Source organism: Triplophysa dalaica, chromosome 1 (genome assembly GCF_015846415.1).
Source record: "Triplophysa dalaica isolate WHDGS20190420 chromosome 1, ASM1584641v1, whole genome shotgun sequence".
NCBI classification, from domain to species: domain Eukaryota; kingdom Metazoa; phylum Chordata; class Actinopteri; order Cypriniformes; family Nemacheilidae; genus Triplophysa; species Triplophysa dalaica.
In genome coordinates, this window is record NC_079542.1 from 16747381 (window position 1) to 16774363 (window position 26983).

Genomic DNA, 26983 nt, shown 5'->3' on the forward strand with positions numbered 1-26983 from the left:
AGAGGCTTTCTCACACATGAACTTAAAAAAAACAGTTCAAAACAAAAGTCTAATGTTTACGATTGCATTTAATAGATATTTACAGAAAATGACTCTTGAATTTATATTTCTCGAAATAGTAATTTCTTGCTGTTTTGAGCTCTTTTTTACATTAATGATTTACATCGCACACACTTCTGAAGGATTGTTGCACGCGGGGAGGCGCGCGCAGAGCACAAATGTTTCGCGCCTATGTTTCCGTGGCGCGCGCACAGAGAGTCAGTTATCTAGCTGCGCGAGACTCCGCGAATGAGTCGAGACAGACAGAAGATTTTACAGTGAAAAACAGATCAAAACAAATCTCTTGTAGGAGTGTCGGCAAGAAAGAAGAGATCTTTACACTGGACGATAGCGGGCAGGTCAGTGAGTTTTTTTCTCCAGTGGTTTTGATAACTTACCTGTAGATGTTGGTTACCTGGACTTCCGAGTGAAGCTTCTCTTCTCTGCGTTTTCTTTAAACATTGTGATAAAACGTGTTGTTTGCCTTTTTAAAACCTCACATTCCGTATCATCAAAATAATGAAACGAAGTCTTTCCTCTTTTGTCTCGCCTTTTCAGAAGTGTCCGCGCGTGTCTGTAGGGCATCAGTGCAGTTCGGTGAAAAAAGAAACATTGTGGATAAAAACACTGTTTATGCGAGTTTTGTTGATGCATGTGATTGTGTTGTTACATTTACAGTGAACACGTCATTTGTTTCCTCCGAGGTTTATGATTTAAACAACTTCACAGACTTGTCCAGTGTAACATGAGTTGACATAACGTTTCTATGATTAAAATGAAATAATGGTAAATGCTCAGATGTCAGGATGATGGTGTACGGGGACCAAAGTGTCTATTATTGCCAAATCATATGAAACTTTAAAATGCCATACAGTAAAGTATATACAGCAACGCATAAAAATAATCATTTATCAACCATTGTTTGGTGATAGTGAAAGCAACCCCTGTGCATCTTGCAATTGTCACTGTACAGGAAATGAATATATTAGTTTGCATGAATCTTGATGGCCTACAGCCTTATCTTATTCAGTGTAATGCGAGTAAACAAAGCCACTGGGTTTGCCATCTAAATGTGAACGGAGGAGAATTACTGATGAAACAAATGCTTAAAATCAACTTTAGATTTCTACATTCAGTTTCAGATCTTAAGAGTTGAATTTACTAAATTCAGAATAAACTTAATTTAGAGGGGAGCATTCAGTACTTACTTTCTCTAGAGGTTATGTACAGATTACAGAAATGACCAAGAACTGTAGAAGTTTAGTTTAACTTTATCTGATTTTGTGACATATGTGTTTGGGAGGACTGCTCAGTACTATTGGAGCTGCTAAATACGACATTATCTTCTAACCGTTGATCCGGTGCATTTCACATAGAGATGGTTAAATTATAACCAGTCAATGCAAATGCTCTGGTTGCAAAAGCTTGATTGTTGGGAGGTTTGTTTTGTACGTAGCAAAAACGGCTTGGATTGAAGATGAAACCATGCATACAGAAGGAGCGTTGTCTTCTTCAATCTGTCGACTAAATAAATGTTAGAGCTGTCTAAACTGAAAATAGCTTGTACTGACCAACATTAAAAATACATCAGTGACATTGTTTTGTCTCAAAATGCACAATAATCATGTTTTTTGTAAAGCACGTTTGTAAAAATACTTAAGCCTCCATTTAGAGCTACTTTAGAAACAACTTTTTGAATGATATGCATGCGAATGCACCTGTGGTGTGTGTAGATAGAAATAGCTCATTCTAAGGTAATAAAAACATATCACTTCATAATGTAAGACATTGTTGTGTTCACTTATTATATTGCACATTTAATCCATCAAGTAAAACTATGCTTCAGAATGGTTCTTCTCTGTTGTCCCCTGAGTTTCACCCCTGTCCTGTGTTCACAGCTACCTTCCTCCTCTGGACATTTTCTGTAGTTCACTCTCCACATATCCACACAGATATGCTTCTTCCACCGAATGGAATGTGGTACGCTTAGGGAGTGACTTCCTTGACTTACTTTTGCCTCCAGTCTTCTTAAACACGTATGCACATACAGTGCATCTCTAAATTGTTAAGTAACTTTTAATTCATTTTTTCTTTGTGATATTTCTAAAATGATTCCCAATTTTATTTGACCTTAAATCCCCCTACATTTTATGCCATATCAAAGGCAGTTTTGCTTTTTAATAATCTGTTCAGTGAAGTTTTAGTACTGGGCAGAATGACCGCCGCTGTAATGGCAATCATTATGTTATGAGTTGACGACGACTATTGATTCCTCTCATCTTACCATGTTTTCATAGTCAATTACAGAAAATCAATCCATCCACTAATGTAATCACCAAGCCAATATGAGACGGAATGGTGCCATTCTGCTCTTTAAAATACTTTAGTCAGAAATGTAGTTTGGCCGATTATTACTGTTCTGTAGTTTTGTGTGCAGACTGTGGTCTCCTGTGCTGTTTGACTGATATACTGGGTCCATCTCAGCTTACTTTGAAGGGGACTAAAACATATGCCAACATATTGCCAATAAACATCACTTTGAAAGGAGATAGATTATGCGATTGATGTCGATTGACAGCATGAGAGGCATGTGTGGTATTAAGTCATTAACAAAACAGTTAAGCATAATTTATAGTCATGCATATGACAGACGCCCTAGCCTGTGCGCAGTTCTGCATAGCCTGGCGTGCACCTCTCGAAAAATGTAACAACAAGTCGACTCAACGCGGACCGTACGCAGACCGCAAGCAGATAGGTTTGAACCTCTCTCTCAGGTCAAAAAACTCTGCGATAGCATCAAACACATTCTCGAATGAATTATCAAAGTAAACTTTGTTTTTCTGTATTTAACCTCTCAAGCTGCAACAAAAGTGGCAGATAACTTGCCACTATCACTGCTTATGCTTCTCAAATGATGTGCATCTTTTTCGGCTCATGTCTTGGATACACACGCAACGCGCGCGTGTTTGACGCCTAGTGGTCATTGCGTGTCGATGCGGACAACAATGCATAAAGTATAATGGAATCCGGCGTGTTGTCTACGGCGTAGGTACTCGGCACGACTATAAATTATGCTTTAGTCTGTGTTCAAAGCCTGACTGTCATTCAGAAGGTCAAAGCTATTGCCCCCTCAGTGCACTTGCTGCTCTGGTTCTGTGGGCTGTAAAGCATGTGCTGTATGATCTATTTTAAATTTGGTCTATTTAAGATTCTCTCTCTCATGACCTGCTTTCACACTTCTGGAGGTCAAGCTGCCAAGTTGTTTGTAAGAGTTGTAGAGTTATCTACCATCTATTGAGAATGCAATCAGCTAAGCTTGACTCCGCTTCTAAAACTCATCAGGTGATTGATAAGCTAAGCTTCAGTGTTTTCTTTCACTGTTATACTTTAGGGAGCATTGTTGAACAAAACGTCTGTTCTGATATTTTGATAAAACCCATATCATAGGAAAGTTCAAAGATTGTTCAACCTTCAAACGTTTTTTTTTTACTTTTCACAAAATCCTTACATGGGTCTTCTTTATAAAGGTTTATTTAGTGAAGCTGTTGAGAATACCAAAATCCATTCTGAGGTCATATGTTATGTGAAAGGTTTCAATATGAAGAAGCATTCTTCAAAGAGTTCATCAGAGATTAAGATGACACAAGGTTGAGTTAAATGTTAGGCCTGTGAAGATGTGATTTCATTTGCAACGTCTTACTGTTTGATCCTCTCATAAGACTGTTTGATCCTTTTATTGAGTTAAAAGAAAAACCTGTTGTCTGTTATTGCATTTTTGCTGAGATCTCTCTCTCTTATTATTCTAATTTTCTATTCTTAAACCTTGTCTGCCGGACTCTACTGGTTTGTTTAATTGTTGAATATTCTCTCCCCACACCCTCAAATATCCTTCTTTCTGTCACATTGACACAAAGGTTAGCATTCCAACAGTAGTCGATAACTTCAAAAATACGTAATCTCAGGCAGTAGTTCATGCAAATCAGTTTTATTTTATTTAATCACGTGAAACAAAATAGTCGTTGCAAAGCAGCCTCAATCCAGAATGTGTGGTGGAGGTGGATGGCCTGAGTCTGTGCAACTTCTCTGCTCTCCGCTAATTTTGTGGAGCTTATGGCGGACGTCTGTCATGCCTCACCGCAAACTGCGCAATATGCTGTATGAGTAAAGTAGAATGGAAACACATCCCTGCCGAAAGCATTCTGTTATCACTCTGCAAGAGATCCGTGTATTCCGATCCCTGTTTTCCACAGTCCTACTCACAGTCTACGTTCCCTGACTCCGCTCACAGCAGATGATGCATAGTCTCATCGACAGGTAGATGAAGTACAATACACTTTACAGCTAGTGCTTCATCCGATAAAGTACTATTTAGGTAGTTTGTTTTTAGTATTTGTGTCAGTATAGTATATAAACTAGAGGTGCGACAATTGGTCAGTCTCACGTCTTGCCGATTCCAAGCCAACCCTATGTTGCCAGGGACGTGGGCAATAACGTCACAGCTGTCAGTATACTCAAAGACTCAAGTAAACATGTAAACGTCCATTCGCAAAGGCTGTCTTTCCTGGCTCATTTACACTCGTGACTGGGTGGTTCCACCGAACTACGCGAGTCTCCGCGCACGCACACACACACACACACACACACACACATTATGTCGTGCACAGAAAGAGAGATGCACAATTTTTTACTGTCTAGTACAGCGTACCTTAAATCTTACCCTGGAGGTCCGGAGCACTGCAGAGTTTAGCTTCAGCCCTGATCAAACACACCTGAGCAAGCTGATCAAGGTGTTCAGGATCACTAGAAAATCACAGGTAGGCAAGTTTGATCGGAGTTGGAGCTAAACTCTGCAGTGCTCCGGACCTCCAGGGTAAGATTTGAGGAACCCTGGTCTAGTGTTTCGTCTTTCGTTGCTTTGTCTACTTCGGGTATGTACTACATGCTAACTGTGATGCTAAACTCTGACACATGCTAAACTCATTTTTAAGTCGGTCACTATGTGTAAATAAATGTAAATTCCATTCAACCAGATTAATTGTCTTATGTTAAAACTGTGGTAATTTCACTGAGGAAAAATGACATTCAAAAACGACTTCTACTTGTTTAAAAAATACGAAAAAAAAATGAATAAATCAACCAATATTTGTGATATTATCTGATTGAGTTCTTTACTAACACAAAAAGGGCAAATACATATACATCTTTAGAGTAGAATTCACTCATAAGATTTGTAACTTTTTATTGAGGTTGGGTTAAATCAACCCACTTCTTTCAATACTACAGACCCGAGATAAAGACATGTTATTTATATTTCAGAACAAATAAAAAAAAGCATTGTTACATAAACAGAAACAGACAAGAATAAAGTTGAAGTATTTTATTGTTATCTTGACTTCATTGAATTGAAAGGTCAATTAAGTGAGGTGTTTAGTTATATTTTATTATTTATACTTATTTTCAGTTTTTCAATTTAAAAATTATTTGGGCTAGAGAAAATTCTGTAATGTAATGCTGGAAATTCGGGGAAACTGTATAATGTTCAATAATTTATGTAATGAAAAATATAAAAAATATAATGAAAAATGTTCATTGAAGAAAAGTTAATGTTTTTTTAAATACTGTCAACTTTAGTTTGTGGATACAAAATCGGAATCGGGCAGGTTTCACTAAATAAATCGATAAAATCAGAAATCAGGATCGGCAAGGAAAATTGCAATTGGTGCATGTCTAATATAAACATTCAATTTAAGTTTACATGCATTCTGAAACTGCTGGAGTGGTTGGATAACCTTTGCAGGAAGACCAGCAAGGAGAGCATTGCAGTAGTTCAACCTTGAGATTAGCAGGGCATGGACAAGGAGATGTGCCTCATGCTAAGTGAGATAGGGTCAAAACGTTATAATGTTATATAGGGCATATCGGCATGACCTTTGCAATGCAATCATTGAAGGACAACTGTTCATCAAATATGACTTCCTGGCTGTTTTGGAAGGATTGATTGCGGTATTGCCAAGTTGGATGGTGAGATCGTGTTGTACTGTTGGGTGTACCAGAAATATGAGTAGTAATGTCTTGGCAGGGTTCAGCTTGAGGTGATGCTCTTTCATCCAAGCTGAGATGTCTTCTAGGCAGGCTGTAATGCTAGCTGCTACAGTGGTATCGTCTGGGTGAAATGAGATGTAAATCTGGGTGTCGTTAGCATAACAGTGATGGAGAAGCCATCCCATGATGGGTCCCAAGGATGTCGTGTAGATGGAAAAAATAAGTGGTCCATGCACCGATCCCTGAGGGACCCCAGTGATCATGTGGTGACACCCTGAAGGATCTGCTGAAGAGGTAGGATTTGAACCAGCAGAGAGGGCTGCCTGAGATTCCTAGAGATGACAGGGTTGCTAGCAGTATGGTTCCTAGCAGTGATAAGTCTAGCAGATCTAGGATGAGGATTTAGATTCTGCCTTGGCTAGCCGCAGTGCTTCTGTGACTGATAGCAGTGCAGTCTCAGTCGAGGGGTTTGTTTTGAAGCCGGACTGCTTGTCATCCAGTAATTTATTCTGGGATAGGTAGGAAGACACCTGGTTGAAAACTGCCCTTTCAAGTGTTGTCTCAATAAATGGGAGGAGAGAGACAGGTCTGTAACTGTCGGTAATAGAGGGTCCAATGTGGCTTTCTTAAGAAGGGGTGTGGCCTGGGCCTGTTTGAATGTGGATGGAAAAGTGCTGGTGAACAGGGAGGTGTTGAATAATAAAATAATTATTCAATAATTTCAATAATTTAGCTAATGTTTAAAAGATCATTAAATATGTAAGTAATAAAAATATGTGCTAGTGTATTTAAGCCTTTTTACTTTTAGTAAAATTGAATATAAGAGGGGAGCCATTGTTTCTTGACATACTCGACTTGGCATTACACTTTTTAAGAAATATGAATTGGCAATCTTAGTTACAGTCATGAAGTGGCATTATTGCTACCAATTATTCAGTTTCTTATAGTACTAGATTTTATTTTGTTCAATAGTTAAATGTGTAATGTGTTTGACTACACTCACTGTACAGTGTCTCTATTAAAGGGGTAATTTGATGGAAATACGGGTTTTTCTTTGCCTTTGGTGTGTTATAATTTGCCCATGCACATATTAGACACGTAAAATTGCAAAAATTTCAGTGTCGGAACGAATATAAATTTTATCTAGAAGCGAATGCTCACCCAGACCTGCCTGAAACGCCTCATGTAACCACACCCCTGCGAATCTACGTCAGGTCGTAAGTTACACGATTTGACTAAGACACTGTATTACATCTAAAGCAAACAATAATATTCATCTTAGCTGCATCAAATGACCCCTTTAATGAAACACAATTCAAAAATAAATATAGTTAAACTGTCAATTAATTTTTAACCGGATACTGAGGTGATTTATTCATATTTAAGTATATGACAATACATACAGAAATGAGATATACAGTTATATTGTGATGTAGCAGACACTCAATTCCTGGTTGGCAGTCGAGTGCATTGTGGACTTTGTGGATGTTCTCCTGTTCTTGCCCCTTTTCATGTTTTTCCATGTGAAACGCTGATTGTCGCATGTATGTGCATTATGAATTGTATTGTGTTGATTTTATGTGCTTTTTGCTCAATATTGCACTCATAAGAAGTTACTCTAGGATTGGGCTAATCAGATCGGGTAGACAATGTCACATGCGTTAGTACGTGACTATATTTTTTTGTGTATGGTTTTCGTGGCATTTTGTACAGATTCTCTTTTCTTAATGGTATGTGATGAAGCATTAGGAAGAAAATTGCTCCTGTGGCATATTGCATATTTTTGTTCCTTTCTTTTCATTTTCTTGAAGGCCCTCAGAAATGCTTTGAAACGCGCAGCATTATTTGATGTGTTGACATAATTCAAACTGAAAAATGCAGAGAGCGAGACATAATGAGAAGTTCCGCCCAGAGGTTGCGCTAGACTTTGTCATGGACCGGCTCGTAAAAGTTCCGGGACCTGGTGTCCTTTCAGTATAGCATGGGTTTGGCCAAAATAAATATTCTCGAGAGTGGATCAGTACAAGCTGTTCGCGATCAAGCTTCGTCTCCGGCAGAAGCAAGTATTACACATCGCATTTAAATCGCCGTTCTTAAATAATGTGTTTAGTGGCTGTTGTTTACATATTTGCAGCTAAACCTGAGACATGGTCCAAAAACAGGTGTAATGTCATAACGTCAGTTGTAAAACGCATCTCGCCCATCGGTTCAGAAGACTTGTGACCGACACATTTTCTGTTAAGCTTATTCATTACAATGAAAGTTATAGCAGTGTCTTTCTTGTGGGTTCAGTGTTTTCTCGTATGTCCTAAGTGCGACAATACTTAAAGCCGATAGAAACAGAGTTCCTATTTGTAAGACAATGAGGTTACGCAGAAATTGCTACTCACAACGTCATAACACCTGGTTGCTGATCTTTACATACCTGTCTGACATATACAAGTGCTCTGAATGCATGTTTATGTCTATATCCGTGTTTATGTCTGTTAGTAATATGCATGCACATGATTAATCATCGATGGCCAACATTTCTTACAGCAAATGGTCAGCATATGTTGTTCTATCTATGCTGTTGTCTTTTCCATTTAGTTTGTATTTATGAACAAGGCATTAAGGTGATTTTTATTGCAGTTAGTGTATGGTTTTGGTTGGGCAAGGCTTAACAGACGCAATTGCTCTTTCCGCCATATTGCTTGTCTTGATTTCATCCAAAGCACACGTGTAAGCGCTCTACCTCATATTTTGCATACAGGGAGTGGAGCAAAAGCTCATTTGAACATTTCAAACGGCGCATTTTCCATTGCAGCCACAAATGGCCATGTTCAATGCATTGTAATGAAAGATATGTGGGGTATTTTCAGGTGAAAATTTTCAGAGACATGTGGGGCCCTTTAATGTTCTATTGTCAGAGATAAAATAATAATTGCAGACAAATGTTTATGTTCATATGTCCAGTCAGTAACAATGCCTTGTTTATACAAGCCCCTGGCTCCGCACCGCGAGTCTGCACTGATCCCTCGTGGGTTTTCCTGAATTGACGAATCGTTTATGAGTAATGAATGGGAAACAAACACATCCCTGCGTGATTGCTTTCAGGGCAGGAATACCTCTGGTCGCTTGCGATCACTTTATGATGAAGGGAAATTATTGATGCTACCAACTCGACAAAAAGGGGAATTACAAACTGCCCTCATTGACCAGGTTTACATGGACAACAAAGATCCGATATTAACACGATTAAGACAATACTCTGATTTACAATGGACCATGTAAACAGAGCTTTTTGATTAGCTTAAGCTATCTAAACTCATAATCGTAGTAAACACAAATCGAATTAAGACGAGTGGAGTACTCCAATTTTATTCGCATTATCGAAGTGCGGTATAGACATGTACACACCTTAATCGCACTATTACCGGCACGTAGGAACTTTCGCGGCACTTTGCGGAAGGTTACACACACGCATGGCAGTGGACAGCCGTTTCGTTTTACGGCAAACAACATGGCTTCAAGCAAGAAAGAAAAAATTTGGTCCGAACGGGAAACATGAAAAAATGCTTTCTAGAAAATAGATGAAACACCAAAAACTGTATGTGGTGATCATAATATTAGCTTACTCAGAATGAGGCAAATAATTTGATTTACTGATGTCCATGTAAACATGGTCATTGTTATCCGTCAAAATGTCACTGGTAATAGAATTCCATCAATGAGTTTGCTTACATGCACAGTCTTACTCCGATTATGCTTAAAAAGCTGATAACAAGTAGGTCATGTTAACATGCAAAACAAAACCAGCTCGGCAGAGGTTTGGTTGCCTGTCTGAAAGAGCAACAGAAAAAGACCCAAACGGGGTAAAAGTAAAATAACGTTGATGGAGGAACGTCAAAATGAAGAACTTTTGTTGCATGTGCAGGTTCTGCGGACATGAGAAGAAATATAAAAATACAGCTTCTGACCATTTTCCCACTGCATTTTAAATAACTAACGTTAAACAGACTATCGACGGTGACGTCACTGCATGCAAGAAATCCGACAAGTCTCAAACTTCCAAAAACGCTGTGTTTTGCTTAGGAGGTTGCATGTAAACATGCGAAAACAGGTTTCTATTTAAGCTGATTTTTGATAGATATCCGTTTATATTGTGCATGCAAATGTACTCAATGACAGATAATTTTTGGGTAACACAACCTCTGGCCCCGCCCACTTTTTAAATAACCAATAACGTTTCGTTTATAGCACACAGTCAGCCTGGCAAATCTGCAATTAACACCGTAATAGTCACAGTGGTGTAAAAGTCTATTGGAAAGTATAGGAAGATCAGTGATACCAGTGATGTGTCATTTGAAGCTTGTTATTCACGTTGGTTGGTGACACTGGCGTTTGTCTTCCCAATGCTCATCGAGGCTGAGATGTCCGATCTCTTCCATAGAGCCTGAACATTCAATATTCTTGTATACATGAAACGGGTTAGAAACGTTTTGTTTTTTCAGGGAATATGCGCATATGATCGCGTAAATGATCAGCTCTATGCTATCATGTCTCTGAACCGGAGGACACTCACATGCAACCACTCGCAGTCGAAACTAAGACTATAATGTTATTGCTTACACTGTCTGGATCATACCCCATCTCCCGTCGAGTCAAATTTGCGTCATTCACCATGTAGGGCAGGTATCTCCAACCCTGTTCCTGGTGAGCTTCCATCCCGCAAACTGCAGCTCCAGCCCTGCTTCAAGCACACCTGTCTGTAATTTTCAAGCAACCCTGCAACCCCTATCTTGATTAGATGGTCCAGGTGTGTTTGATTGGGGTCGGAGCTGAAATCTTCAGGACAGTAGCTCACCAGGATCAGGGTTGGAGATCCCTGATGTAGGGCATAAGAAATGTAAGAACAAGTGGCTGATTTGAGGCGCCGCTTCCGCAGCTCTGATTGGATGAGAACTTTGACGAGAGGCTGAAGTGTAGCGTTATGTCAGGGAATTCCTAAAAAAATCTGCACGTGCCAGACTGTCAGTTTTGAACGCTTATATTTTCTAAATTGGAATTTTATCTGCTCGTATGAGTATATCAGTTTATTGACGTCCTTAAGGCTAACCCATTTTTAATAAAAGGAAAAAAAACTGTAATTTTGAATTCACTGGTGCTTTAAATCGTCCTTTTTCGTGTTTGCCATGTTTACACGGCTGATGTTTTTTCACTCATGTAGAAGCTTAGAGGCAGTAAATATCAAATAAGTCGTGAATAAGTAGGAGGGAGCGTATTTAGATTTGAAATCACCTGAAGGCCAGAGGAAGTGATAGTTTGTGTGTATTTGTGCTCTGTAAGAAACCAGGTGTTAAGGTCTTTTTTCACATAACATTCTTTTATGTGACAAGTGAATTGCAGAGCTTGGGAAAAGAATTACTCTCTTTCATAGTAATCTTTTAGAAAAAGGTTTTTTTTTCAGATGAACTACCCTTCAGCTCTTTTGCTTGTAATGCAATGCTTCAGTCTTGTTGTTAGGGAAATGAGTCACAGTTGCTAAGGAAATGAGTTGGTGTGCGGTTAGATTGAGTAGACATCTAAGGTTGTCCTTGATGAGAGTTTCTCTGCTTAGAAAATGGTTGAATCTGTCTTCTGCGTTTTTGTGTGTGTCTGCAACCGATTATTTAAGCATCCACTCACAATGGCTGCTGCGCATCAATACAGAGTTGTCTCTGTGTAGCATCTTTACATCGTCTAACATGTCTAAGCAGATGTGCATGTGTGTGCATGCATCAATGCATTGGTTATGTTGGTGTATTTCTTAAGAAAAGCATATGGTCTGAACACATCGAGTGAGTTTGTGAGATGGGAGTTGATGCAATAGTGTTTGTTATTTGTTCTTGGTTTTTCAGTAAGAACCAGTAAGAGCTGTTTGGTTATAAAAGAGTAGTAATAAAAAAATATATACATATTTTTGGGTTGCTTGTACTGGTACAGATGTCATGTGCATTTTTCTGTATGTGTGTGTAAGAGCAAGATAATACGCCAAAGAAGGGTGTATAAGTAGATGAGCAATGGTAAGAAATTAAAAGTCATAATCCACCTTTCAACTTTACACACACACTGTACACATACACACACCAGTCACAGATCTGATTTGAAGGCTAAGCTGACACGTCATGCTTAAATACTGGTGTATAATGTGTGTTTGTGTGTTTTGTGTCTGTCTGTATGTATGGCAGAGCAGTACATATTTCTGGCTGTGATTGGGAATTATTTTGCCTTGTTCCAATATCCATAACTATGGAAAAAGGCACAATGTCACGATGTCGTGTAGGAAAACTCACAAACACTCAGCTGAGATGACCCTGAAAAGCTCCACACAAATGCACACACCTGCAAAAACACTTATTATGATTTTACGCACACACATTCTTAGTTGAAACAGTGTAATGTAACACTGGGGCAACAGTTTTTTAAACAACGACTGCTTTCATTGAAAGGAATGGGGGGGGGGGGACTGATACATGGAACTAGAGGGAGCTTTATTGTAAACAAAAAAGTTCATAAAACTGAATTTCCTGTCTTTTTGGTGGGGGGGTTAAGTAGGATGAGCACCAAAATCATTGGCTCCGTTGAAAGTTAGAAAAATCTATCTAGGGGATTTAGGAAGCAGAACTGAGAATCAACACACATGCAAAAATACAGACTGTGAGATGAGTCATACATCTAGTCGCGATGAAAGCTCCTAATGAAAGAGAAAGACCAGATCGCCAGTAGTTACATCACATATAATTACACACACAGTAATCAGATAAGGGAGGTGTGGAATGGTTGGGAGACCTGACTCTAACCTCAGATGGAGCGTAATAATGCTCTCCTGTGCCACACTTACCTGAACTACACATCACATCAGCCTAGAGAATAATTATATTCCTGAGTGTGTATGAATGTTACTCTATAATTCACCAGTCTGATCTTGTTGTGTGTCCAGGTACTTTTAAGAATAACTCATAAAGAGAAAAGGAGACAATGTAACCTTCAAATCAGTTCCTAGTATAGTTGCTTTATATACCGGTGCTACGGTAGCCTGACTATGATATAATTTTAATGCATGCGATTATGGCTGAACAATTCAGAAAAAGTATCTAATTGGGATTTTTTTAATCAATAATACGAATATTTTATCTTCTTATTATTTAATAAAGAAAATCTATAAATCATGTTCACCAACACAATTTTGGACAGATTTACCATAAACTATAGGCCAGGCTTAAAATGATATTAGTTAATGCATGAATTAATTCACATATTTTTATCGAACTACCCCAATCATATTAATATATTGAATGATTAGTTAAATTTCTAGCCATGTTATCATGTAATATTTATCATGACATAAAGCACTGACAAATAAACTTGGTGTAACATGAAAGTCATAAATCATAGGAAAAAGGTTAACAACATTATATAAATATAAACTGTGGCTTTACCACACTGAGTAATTTGACAATCCAGAGTCACTGTAATAAATATATTATAAACATGTCGATAACAATGTCTGTTAACTTACTAGACAATCTTTAAATAAATAATTAAAAACATAAACTTTTAATATATGTATTATCTTATATATTGTCTTTTATTATTGCGTAAGTGCTGCCATCGTTAGTAGTTTTTCCCCTTGAGGTAGCATTAATGTTAGTACACACAATACCTGAAACTATGCAGCATCATCCACACAAAACAGCAAAAATAGTCCCACACAACTGACGTGCTAGTTGCTCTTTTATTTTATTTCTACTCTTTTACAACCAAACAGCTCTTACTGGTTCTTACTGAAAAACAAAGAACAAAGACTATTGCTTCAACTCCCATCTCACGAACTCACAGAAAAAGACGTATTTCCGTCATATGACCCCTTTACACGTGCTGTCTTCTCATGCTTAACATGGTCAACTTGTCAAAAAACGAGTTGGGTATATTACGTAGTATTTCTGTGCTCGATTCACACCCCCAGCGATTGTACAGGTTTCGGAAAGTTTTTTTCGAACATATAAAACTGTTTTGTAACAATTTTTCTTAGTCCGTCTTGTACAATTCTCCCAGAAGAGCACGCGGCACGCCCAGAGCAGGAGAGCAGGAGAAGGAGCATGTGCAGACGTCACTTTCACTTGTGTTCAGGAGAGAGAGAGAGAGAGAGAGAGAGAGAGAGAGAGCATATGTTCAGGAAATTCAGGTGTTTGTTTGTTCACTGCATTTGGGTGATAAATGTTATATAAACGTTTGAAACCGATATATGGTGCCGCACCAGTGCTAAAAGATGACGGACATGAACCGCATGCGGTGAGTGAAACTGATGTCTGTGTTTTGTTGACAATGTGCTTTAGTTCAGCCTTCCCCTCCCCCCCCACCGCACGCGCCGTAAGGTTTTGAAAGTAATCATACAGCTGTATCTATCTTTTATAAATGTGATCAAACTAAATTCTCTTCGAAGATACGATGTATGCAATTCTACTCTATAGGTATTCAAGCTAATATGAGATTGCCAGAAACCCTGTATGTTAGGGCCACTTTAATAGCAACCCGAACAGAGAAATAGTCTCTTTACAGGAAACATACTCAAGCATCATTCTCATAACAAGACATCACTGTTATGCTTCGCAAACCCAGACATCAGTGACCCCGCTGTGGGACAGCAAGGTCAAGTTACTATCGAAACTCTGTAGGTGGAGAAGTAATTTGTCTCAGAGCAACCCCACCCTTCCCTTCACCTTTCACCTATGATGATGTCCACAAAATATTGGCCACTGTTCAATAAAAGCACACGGAAAACTCATTTGTGCATTGGAAACCCTTGGTTGTTCAGACACAAATCAAAATGAATTCAAGTGACTTGATAGAAAAGTTACAAGATCTGTATTAAGTGAGATGAATCCTGTGCAAAAAACGTTTGCGGTAGCATTAATGTTTGTACACACAATACCTGACACTGCAGCATCATCCACACAAAACAGCAAAAATAGTCCCACGCAACTGACATGCTGCTGCTCTTTTACACTAAATTTTCCACAGTGCCACTTCCTGTCGAGCTTGAGGCCATTGTACAACAGGTCAATGTACAAATTCATTACTTTAAATGCAGACGTGCGGGAAGCACGCATAAATAGAGAGTAAAGCAGTCACGACGGGAATGGGGTGTATTGCGTTTTCTTTACTTGCAGGCAGTCACCACGAGAGAGCAAACTTCCGTCCTGAGCCCTTTTGGGGAAAAGGAAAAAATGCTGCGCATTTTCCATGCATTTTTAATGCTTTTGAGATGTTACTGGTCAGATCTGAGCAGGGTCGCATCACACTGTGAATCTCCATAAATAATCGCAGTCTTTGCGATTAGAAAATCGCGATTCACCACATGCCGATTTAATCGCAAATGAAATTAATCGTTCAGCCTTATGCACATCCCTAGTGGTATGTGAATTTGAGTCAAATGTCTGTGTTTTCCTGGCAATTGGCGTGTACGTGGATAAGGTAAACGACACAAACTTGTAGAGAATCAACAGTTATGCAGGGATAATGTGATGTTGTATTGTGTGCATGTGCTGTATTTAAACCCCCCTGCACGGCTCCAGAGGATTGCCTGTTTTTGTAAATTATCATTCAGCTATATCAGTCTTTTATGAATTTGATCAAACTAAATACTCTTCGAAGATATGAAATAAATGGAACTACTCTATAGGTACTATAGGATTGGCAGAAACTTTGTTTTTTCATGTAGATTGATTCATCCCCTTTGTATGATTGGTCTTAATTTTTTCATAAAGAAGAGTTCATCTAGATGCCAAACTTTTCACTAACCAACATGAACTGTGACATTAAAGGCAGCTGACAGAGAACAGGGAGACATATGTATGCTTTTAAGATCCCTTTAAAATCGATTTGTCACTGATTATACATCTGCCGTAACAAAATACTTGTGATTATATTGTGCTTGCAAAAAAAATTGCACAGGATTCATCTCACTGAATACAGAACGTTGAACTTTTCTATCAAGTCACTTGAATTCATTTTGATTTATGTCTGAACAATGAAGGGTTTCCAATGCTCAAATGAGTTTTCCGTGTGCGTTTATTGAACAGTGGCCATTATTTTGTGGACATCATAGGTGATAGGTGAAGGGAAGGGTGGGGTTGCTCTGAGACAAATTACTTCTCCACCGACAAAGTTTCTTTTGTAGCTTGACCTTGCTGTCCCACAGGGCGGTCACTGATGTCTGGGTTTCTGAAGCATAACAGTGATGTCTTGTTATGAGAATGATGCTGGAGTATGTTTCCTGTAAAGAGACTATTTCTCTGTTCAGGGTGCTATTAAAGTGTCCCTAACACACAGGGTTTCTGGCAATCTCACCTTAATCTTGAGTAGTATTGCATATGCCGTATCTTCGAAGAGAATTTAGTTTGATCACATTTATAAAAGATAGATACAGCTGTATGATTACTTCCGAAGTCATACGGTGCGTGTGGGGGGGGGAGTGGTAGGCTGAACTAAACACATGGTCAACAAAACACAGACATCAGTTTCACTCACTGCATGCGTTTCATGTCCGGCATCTTTTAGCACTGGGACAGCTCCATATATCAGTTTCAAACATCTCCAAATCCAGCATTATATCCACCGTTTATATAACATTTATGACCCAAATGCACTGAACAAACAAACACCTGAATTCTGCAAACATATGCTCTCTCTCTCTCTCTCTCTCTCTCCTGAACACAAGTGAAACTGACGTCTGCGCATGCTCCTTCTCCATTTCTGGCCGCATGCTTTTCTGCGAGAATTGTCCAATACGGGACTAAGAAAAATAGTTACGAAACAGTTTTTTATGTTTGAAAAAATCTTTCTGAAACCTGTACGATAGCTGGGGGTGTGTATCGAGCACAGAAATACTACGTAATACACCCAACTATAATAATACTAGGTAATATAACCCAAGTTGACCATGTTAAGCATGAGAAGACAGCACGTTTAACATTGTAAAGAAGTCAGAATGCATGACACATCGTTGCAGCACCACCTTAAACCACACCTTATCTATGAGTCAACAGAGAGAGTGTGAACATAAAGAAAAAGATGAAACAGAGGTGATAACGTGTTAAAAATAAGTCTACGCTCTATAACGTGACCAATTATGTAGGCCACACTGCTCGCCATTGTTGTGTCAACACTAATAAAGGAACAAACCATTTAGCAGTAGAAAAGCAGAACAGTGTTACTTGCCACAACACACTTTTCACATTTTTTTGTGAGGGGAAAACAAAAAAACTTTTGTGTTAGTATCAACGACACATGTATTGATAAAGTTACCTTGAATGATGTTTAAAACATTTACAAAATATAAAAGGTTTATGTTTGACATTAAACACACGTACATGATTAAGAAACGCATGATGTATAATTATACAAGTTCAGTTTGAGTTGGATGTACATTAGGATGGTCTCAGGGTATTTGATTTAAGCATCACATTCATTCTGTACAAAAATAACGTACTGATATAAGTACTATCAAAAAGGGTATATTTATGTGTGCGAGTGGAGAATGTTTTCAGTCGAACATGTGCCTTTGACAGTCTAGACTTCCTGTGTTCATCACAGCCGCATTAATTAGCCAGACCAGCCTTGGATAGCATCTGACTAATCAAATAACCCCTTCAACCCCCCTTCTTATACCATCTTCCACATTAGTGCAATTCAATATTTCAATTCTCAGTGCCTGAAATTCATGTCTGCTTTGTGTAACCCATACACAATGCAGTTGAATACCTTTATGTCCACACAGAACTCAAGGTGTTAGACGTGTAACAGGTGTGCTGCCAGGATGAAGAAGGCCTGGTTGAAGCAAACCTTTAACCCCAAAGCTTTTTTTAAATAGTTTTTTCATGGTGCCATGTACCAGAGGATTTTGTCAAAGCACCGTTTGGTTGTTCAGTTAAAATTTTCTCCAATTAGTTTTAAACTTTAAGCTGTTACACATTTTATAAATTATTTTAAGGTCTGAAGAACTGTGCTTGTTTATTGTTTTATACTGTTAGATGAGGTCTACTTATGACGTTCGCGTGGTTTTTACATCCAAAAACATCAAAATCAATAAGTAATAGGCTATTTTCTACCTAGGTTTTGAGGCGTGCCGCATTGAAGACACTTGGAAGTAAACTCCCACCGCTTTGATTGGATAACAGTTTGCGTAGTTGGAGTCTTCTGTGAATTTGGTTCGAGACGTAACGTTACGTTACACATTAGCACCATTCACTGTTTTTACAGGGCATCAGTATTATCTGGAGACCTCAGGTGACTTATAAATGACCTCCCCACATTAGTATTTCATGTGACGCATTCGCACGGGATGATTTTACTCAAATTTCATATATTATAAATAAAAGCTCCAACACAGATGTTTTAGACATCACTGGGACGCTGGACTTTAAACTTACACAAACAGAATCCAATGGCATGAGCTGAATGAAGTTTTTAGAGCGATAATGAGTGTACTAAATAGTGTGTAAATGATTTAGTTGCATTACCAGAATGGGATGTTTCTTGTGTTGAAAGGCAGCTGGCCACAGTGCTGTCCTGGGTTCAGCCTTAAACAACATTAGTTCTCACATCACATGGAGTTGATGGAAATTCACATTTTAGATTGCAGAAATGCACACACTTCCTCCCATCTTGTGTTCTCTTTTCTCGAACACATTTTCCACAGAAGTAGCGATGCATGAGATGTCAGAGAGAAAGCCAATATGTTTTTTTTCATTTGTAAAACAGGTTTTGTAAAAAAAATAACATCACAAATTTGTAAATAACTGGGATTGTAAATATAGCCAGACAACGAATGTCTCAATGGTGAGAGAATGCATTTGTAACCTAAGAGTGACCTTTATCACTTGAACCTTCACCTTTCCTCTTTTTAGCAGATGAGTTGCCGGGATAAGAGTAAATCTGATGTAAAACACTGTTAATCTGTTTTGGTGTTGAGGGATGATATTAAAGGTCCAGTGTTTGAAATGTAGTGGCATCTAATGTCTAAATCCATCCTTTCGCTCTCTTTCGAAGCACTACGGAGGCTGACACAGAACTATGATGTCGTCACATTTTTAAATATTGCACTGTGTAGAGCAGTTTGTCCGTTTAGGAATACTGTTGAATTGGGATGCAACGATATGTAGATTGTTGGCTGATAACGATAATCAATAATTCTTTAAGATTAGAAGCCAATGACCAAGATAAGCTGGTAGATTTTTTAGTTAATAAACAAATTATAGATTTTCTTCCCGAACAACCCAGAAAATTGTTCTTTAGTGTCACATGTTTAACTGGTCTCAAGACAGAGACCATTCAGATAGCAGTCTGATTCAAACAATTTGCTATATATTATCTCATAATTTACAGATTCATAAATACTGTATCTATATACTGTACCTACATCAACAATGTTTTGCTAATAGCAGTTAGTGAATGATCTCAACAGAAAGACAGCACTGTACAGTATTTTAACTGTGACCAGCGTGCAGCTGAAGAAGTTTAACCAGAGGAAATTATTTATGATTTAGCGGCTATAATATATCAGCCTAAATTGAATTATCGGCCGATACCGATAACTTTAAAAATGTTTTTAAGCCCCGTCTGTTTCCTTAGTTCTTTGTCTGCATTGGTTTGGTTGAGAGTCTCCTGTTTTTGTTACTATTTATCTATTAAATTTTACTTTGAATTATACTTCGTCTTCGTGCGCTTGATCACAGCCATTCCGTTATAATTCTGTGATGTTAGCTGTTTACATAGTTACTCGCACACCATGTGCACTCCATCCATATTAAAACTATAGAGTCCTGAAGGATGGAATGTGTGGTCTGGTTTCACAAATGTGTGGGTGGTCAATATTTAGGCATGAGAATAAAAAAATCCTATGGGTTCATTTCAAATATTTGACGACAGCTTACATCATTAAAACGTGTAGTTAAAGTTAAGTATTAAGAAAGTATGTTGAAAAAGTTCACAAACATCTGAATGTTTCAAATACGTTCATGCATTCATTGCAGTTATGATAGACATGCAAACAGGCATATGCATGTGCACGTGTGGGTGAGGTAAATAAAATCGCATCCCTCCCAAAATAAATACATGTAATGCTGAAATGCAATATGCCTATATCAGTCATGAATTGCCATTGTCCTGCTGTGTCATTGGTCTGTATTTTACAGCGTGTCGCGTTTCACAGTGTAGTGTTTTGTGCAGCTGCATAAAGTCTGACCCTGAGGAGGCGGGAAGATTATAGAGCTGTGGTTGGATCATGTTTAGCATCAGATTGTTATGTAGGTTCTGATGCTGCAGAGCTTTACCACTTCATTACGGCACTTCCAGGAACTACATCAGCAGCCAGTCGAGCAGGACTTGACCCTCCCTGATTACTCACACACACACACACACACCACATAGCGACTATTCTCTTTCATTCCTTCTGTCTCTTCCACCGTCTTTCTCTCTCTCTCTCTCTCTCTCTCTGTCTCTCTCTGTTATTGCCCTACTGGATTGTTCCTTTGCCATGGTTACTTTAGTATGGGAACATAAAGGCTGCTTGTTGGCTCTGGTGCTGTTGTCCGGGAGAGTGAAACAGTGACACACTGCTGTCATTTAGTTTTGTAATGAGCGTCAACAAAAAGTAAATCAGGGAGCTACCAGCTCTTTCATTCTCCACCTTTCCCTCTCTGTCCCCCCCTTTCTGCAGTTTCTTTTCAGAGGCACTTCAATAGAACAGAGTACTTGTTCTCTCCTCCTTTCGTAATGTCCTTCGCAGTCTCTCTACTTTCTTTCACTTACCTTCTATACATTCCTGTTTGATATTTTGAATCCTGTTCGAGGGTAATTATTGTATAAGAATTTTATATTTTGCTTATAAATTGCATAGGGATGCACAATAAATTATAGGCCGATAAATTGCCTTTTTTTATCGTATTGGCCGATAATAAAATTTTGGCTGATATATTATTCCCGATAAATCATAAATCATCTATCGTGATCATTCACTTACTGTTATTAGCTAAACGTTGTTGATGTAGGTAAAGTATTTAGATACAGTATTTAGGAATGTGTAAATTCCAGGAACAAACGCATATTGTCTGAATCAGACTGCTGTCTGAATTTTTTCTGTCTTGAGACCTGTTAGACATGTGGTTATTAGGAGTGTTTTTCTGGGCTGCTCTGGAAGAACATTTATAATTTGTTTATTTAAAATAAATACACCAGAAAACTAGTGTAACTATTGTAAAGTAGGCTTGATACATGATTTTAAAGGGCCGCAAATCCAGGTGTTTTCTGAAATGTAAAAATAGTCAGTGGTATCCCCAGAATTTCTCTGTAAAGTTTTTAGCTCAAAATACACCATGTATCTTTCATTACAATATGTTTAACATGGCCGTTTGTGGCTGCAATGGAAAACGTGCCGTTTTTGTGTGTGTCTCTTTAAATGCAAATGAGCTTCTGCTCCCCTCTCCATATGCAAAATATGAGCAAGAGCGATTACACATGTGCTTTGGATGACATCAAGACAAGCATATCGCGGAAAGAGCAATTGCGTCTGTTAAGCCTTGCCCAACCAAAACAGTACACTAACTGCAGTAAAAATCACCTTAATGACTTGTTCATAAATACGAATTAAATGGAGAAGACAAAAACATAGATAGAACAACATATGCTGACCATTTGCTCTGTGAAATGTTGGCCATTGATAATAATCATGTGCATGCATATTACTAACAGAAATAAACATGGAGAAAGGCATAAACATGCATCCAGAGTACTTGTATATGACCGACAGGTGTGTAGAGATCAGCAATCAGGTTGTCTTGCAAATGCACACTCTGGTTCTATGTAAGTATTGTCGCACTTATGACATACAAGAAAACACTGAACTAACAGAGAAAGCCACTGCTGTAACTTTCTTTTTGTTGTAATGAATAAGCTTTAGAGAAATGATGTCACTCACAAGTCTTCTGAACCGATTAGCGCGATGTGCTTTACCACTGACACCTGTAAATTCTCATGTTTGACGGCGAACATATAAACAACAGCCGCTGACATGCTAAACACATTATTTAAGAAAGGCGATTTAAAAACGATGTGCAATACAAAGATGAAGCTTGATCGCAAACAGCTGGTGATCCACTCTTGAGAATCATTTATTTTGGGCGAAACCCATGCTATAATGACAGACCACCAGGACCTCGAGCATAGATTTTTCAACCTTTCCAGGTACCGGGAGCTCAAGCTTCCGACCTAGGGGTCGCATCGATTTCCGGTCAGCATTGTTCGAATGCCCGGCGGAGACATTTTCAACAAGTCATGTCTCGTTTCTTTCCGGACCGAAAATGTAAACCGGTGAATGTGAATTTGTCGATTCGAAAAAAGCCCGCCCGCAAGGGATTTTCGATCGGTACAACTCCGGCCTGTGCGGTCGCAGCAGGACAAACCCGGGCCCGTCGGAAAGTTCTCCTCCCAGCCAACATTTATGTTCCATTTTACATCCAGAAACAGCACACATCTGTTGTTTCTTTGACATTTTTGTCGCTGTCTAGTGGCTAAATCTGCTCCTGCCTGAAAATGGCTGACAGCGTGTCTCTGGCTGAAGGTGGACCTAAGCGTTCATAAGGTGGAGTCTGTGAGTGCTCATGGCCAGGCGTAAATCAATGTGACATCAGATTGTTAGGGGATCCCCAACAGCCTGCTTTGTGTCACTGTTGTGGTTTAAAGGAGATTACAAAAAGAAGAATAGATGGATTTGTATAATTTCAGGGTGTTTCTGCACACATCCTGGCGACTCAATTTCTGGTACATAAACATTTAAAAGTGCATTTTCTGGGATTGAGGCCCTTTAGGGGAAAGTGAGAACCTATGGTTACCTTGTTTTCTGCAGTGAATGTTTTCAAATAAAAGCAGTTTTTCACTCTTGCCTTTAGTTTCAGTCTTGATTTTATATTTTAATTTATATTAATATTTACATACCGTATATCGGCCATAAATATCAGTTGACGGCTTCCAATGTTTAAGAATCATTGGTTATCGTTATCGGCCAAAATGAACATATCGGTGCATCCCTAAAATTGCATTGCAGAGACTAAATTATGATTGCTTGATAATAATTGATTGTGTTATTGTCTGTCATATTTGTGACATGTTGTCAGCTCTGCTTCAGCACAGCCAAAATCAACGTCACTTGTATTAAGGTTTGCCGTGGTTCGTAGTGTGTTAGTGCGTGAGGGGATGTAAGGCAGTTGTTTACGCTTCCCTGATCATCTGTGTTGCTTCTCAAACATTAATTACCTGCAATGAGAAATCAGGACCTTTGGACACAGTACATTTTCAGAGTCTCGTCTGCTCTTCCTCTGTGAGATGTTGTTCACCTGAAAGAAGATGTATGATGACGCATTATTGAGATAGATGGGATAGATGAATTCACTCTTGTTTAGTTCTAGTCATCAAGTTATTGCTGTTTACTATTCTTGTATTATGCATGTTTCTCTGATTGAGGGATTTAACTTTACGGCCCTGCAGGTTTGCAGCTGCCTCAGTGCAAACAACACATTCACAAACACACATGCTTTCAAGTAGACGGCACAGTAAGACCATTAACAACTGTCTGTACTGAGGCCTCTGTGTGTCTAGAAGGGCACAGTTCACATAATGTGTGTCCAGCAGGTGCGGCGCTAGGGGTCGGCTTAGGGGGCTGAACCCCTGAAAGTTTTCAATAAAGCCCTAAATGTTTTATTACCATGCCGTGTACGAATCACTTAACGGCCATTTACATTTTGTGTTTTTTGTGCGTCTACCCATGGGCAAATGTGAGTGGGTCCTTCTCCTTAAAAAAATGTAGACGCCACCTTTCCTAATCAGCTTCTGTGGTGTTGTGAGTAAGACGCGTGACGAGTAGTACTGACACTACATAAGAGTGCAAGTTGAATCCACCTTTTGCCGAAATACATTCACATCGCATATCTGATCATACAGGCATTTATTTTAAATAAAATGAAGAAAATATAGAAAATGGCTAACAGGTGTTTAATTGTAAATTGTATGCTGAGGTTAAAAGAAGTAGAGAGGTCATTATTATCCCAATTTGTTGTCATCTATTTAATCATTTTAATACATTCATCCCGGTTTCACAGACAAGGCTTAAGACTAGTCCCACTCTAAAATTAATTTTGAGCTATCTTAACTGAAATGAACTTACCCAAACATATTTTAAAATATGTCAGTGCCATTGTTTTGTCTCAAGATGCACATCAGTAATGGTTTCTTATAAGGCATTTTAATAAAAGTGACTTAAATCAATTGGCATTAAGACTTAAGGCATATTCCTGGCTTAGCCTAAGCCTTGTCTATGAAACCGGGCCATAATCCTTCTACACTCTTATTATTATTGTATAATGTACGTCATTATTTGTTTACCTTACTGTGTGGAAACAGAACTAAGTTTAATTTATATGGACTCTGAATGAGCTCCTCAGAATTAAACTAATTGAGGTGGCAAAACAAATTAAAGAAGGCGGGATTTGCAGTTCACCGAAGCCAAGTTTACGGTCCGCTTTAACTGCGAAAGAGCCAACGAATAGCTAAATGTTTAATGTTTGATAACTGTTTTATCATAGAAATGTTAGGGCCGTTTACATGTTGCGTGTAAAAACATTTTTTTTTATATCTACCTTTTATTTTTAAAGGAACATTTAAGGGGCTTTTGGCTATATTTAATAGGACAGTGGAGAACAGACAGGAAGACTTTGGTTAGAGACAAGGGAGTGGGACCGGCAAAAGACGCTTGTGAAGAGAAAACTAACCACAGTGCTCTTGGCGACAACGCTTTTTCCCTCTTTCTGCCCTTACTATTTGAGTGTGATTGAAGGGCATTAACATTTAAATAACAAACCTGAGTAAACGACCGATGTCCAGTTATGCTCACAAACAGATTGAGGTGGCCCGTTAAAAGTATATTCGTATATGGGCCCGGAGCTGACTTGCTACGCCACTGTTTTCGAACACATTCTGTATGTGGAGGTCTTTAGGCTAAGCACCGGATGTCCACTGGTATCCAGTACTCACTCACATTTGTCTTTAGTAGAGAGCTTTACGTGTCTCGCTTTGTCTGTGTTGAGGTTTGGCTGAGGATGCCATGGAGAGCAGCCATCAGCATTACGCTCTGTAATGAAGAGAGAACTGAATCCACACATGTTGAACTCTGCCCAAAATCCTTTTTAAAGACGCTGAGAGCAGCCAGCGTGGGAATGACTACATAGAAGAGTGTTTATAGAGACCTGTTAAGTTGATCTGAAATTGTTCTCAAAACATTCATGTATTATTTAGCCGCTCTTAAAATTAATCTAGGAAGTTTCTAAAACAAAAAGCTTACAGAATGAATATAGAAGGTGACAGATTTGTGAATCTATCTTTATGGTGCATCTAACAAAAATAATTCTCTTTCTCTTGTTCTCTGTGTGTTACAGGAATTTTTGGATGTAAAAAGCATCTTAATTGCATCGTATCCCCTGTCACCCGACATACACAAAGAACTATAGCCATCTGCAGCAGGACCGGGAGGCACCTAAAGGGTCGCACGCTCTGCCTGCTATTACGGAGTGGGGAAAAAAGAATAGGAAAAGTGAAAAACGGAGAAACCATTTCAAAAAGGACATGAGCAGAATGGTCCTTTGGAGGGAGGAGATGAAGTGTTCAGCTCTGGAATGACCTCCCACACACACTTGTGTGGTTTCTATGGGGATTTCTGCATAGCCGCACTCTTCTGGATGGAAGGAGTTGGATTTCAGTGCCATCGGATTGCTCTGCTGTGATTGGTCAGTTTTATTCAGCTGCCGCACTGCCACTGGTCAGAATGCCAGCAAAAGGGAAATACTTGCTGAACGAGCAGAAGTTGAAACAGGAAGCCCTGTACAGAAAATTTTCTGGCACTAGCCAATATCAGCCGTTCGTTCTGTTGCTGGGACTGAGCATGCTCACATGTGCTTCCCTGCTTGTGCTCTTCTTCAGCCTAAAACTGGTGAGAAGCCACAATCATTTCTCACGCTTTCTAACTGACAAATGCTCTGACTGACACACACGGTTGCAAAATAACCTCAAAAAATAAATTGTAGTGTAAATACATTGACAAGTTTATTCATTATATAACATGCAAGATGTATAAAGATTTGTCTTGTGGTTTGGATTCACTTTTATCCGTCCTGAGCTGACCTGCTGATATTTAAAACATTCTCTGTAAAATAATCCTGTGACTGAGGTGCTAATCCTCTATAGTACCACAATTAAATCCATAATCTGATCCCTGATGATCACAGTGCTGAAAAGCTAACAGGAACTGACCGTGTCGATGACAGGAAGTTGTGTTATAATGGTTATAATTGGAAGTTTGTGCCAAGTCTATAAAAATCTTTTTTTCTTGGATATTGAGCAAAATACCATGTGATATTCTCTTTCCCACTCTGGGTGTATTTGGCATTTTACATTTATCCAAATTGACTTACATAGCATTATTCTATTTATTTGTTGTCTTAAGTATGTGCAATCCCCTGGGATCAAACCCACAACCTTGGATTGTTAACAGAATGCTCTTACCACTGAGATACAGAAAAGCTGTTTTCTCTTCTAAGTTAGGTAGTCACGTATTCTCTGGAGTCAGCTGTTGTGGAAAAGGGTCCAGAATGCTTCTTGCATACTGCCATTGTTCATTTCTCTAGCAGATAAGCACTATACCATCTGTGCAAACTTCTGTAACCTCCTCCCTCAACACCCACCGGCCGTGGGAGGGAAAGAATAAGTCAGTGTGGCTCTGTGTGTGTGGGCATGTGTGTGTTTTTATTTTACTATCTATGTGAACTTTCACAAAGTC

General features: G+C 38.8%; 1 protein-coding gene across 3 annotated transcripts in view; it reads left to right on the forward strand.

The window, feature by feature from the left end:
* The first annotated feature begins 257 nt into the window (after positions 1 to 257).
* Positions 258 to 26983, forward strand: part of adcy7 (adenylate cyclase 7) — a 48057-nt gene continuing 21331 nt past the window's right edge. For all 3 annotated transcript variants that reach the window (XM_056744558.1, XM_056744567.1, XM_056744576.1), the window contains exons 1-2: positions 258 to 398; positions 25587 to 26137. In XM_056744558.1, coding sequence (XP_056600536.1) covers positions 25973 to 26137 — 165 coding nt within the window. In that variant the 5' untranslated portion in view covers positions 258 to 398; positions 25587 to 25972. The remainder of the gene's footprint in view (positions 399 to 25586; positions 26138 to 26983) is intronic.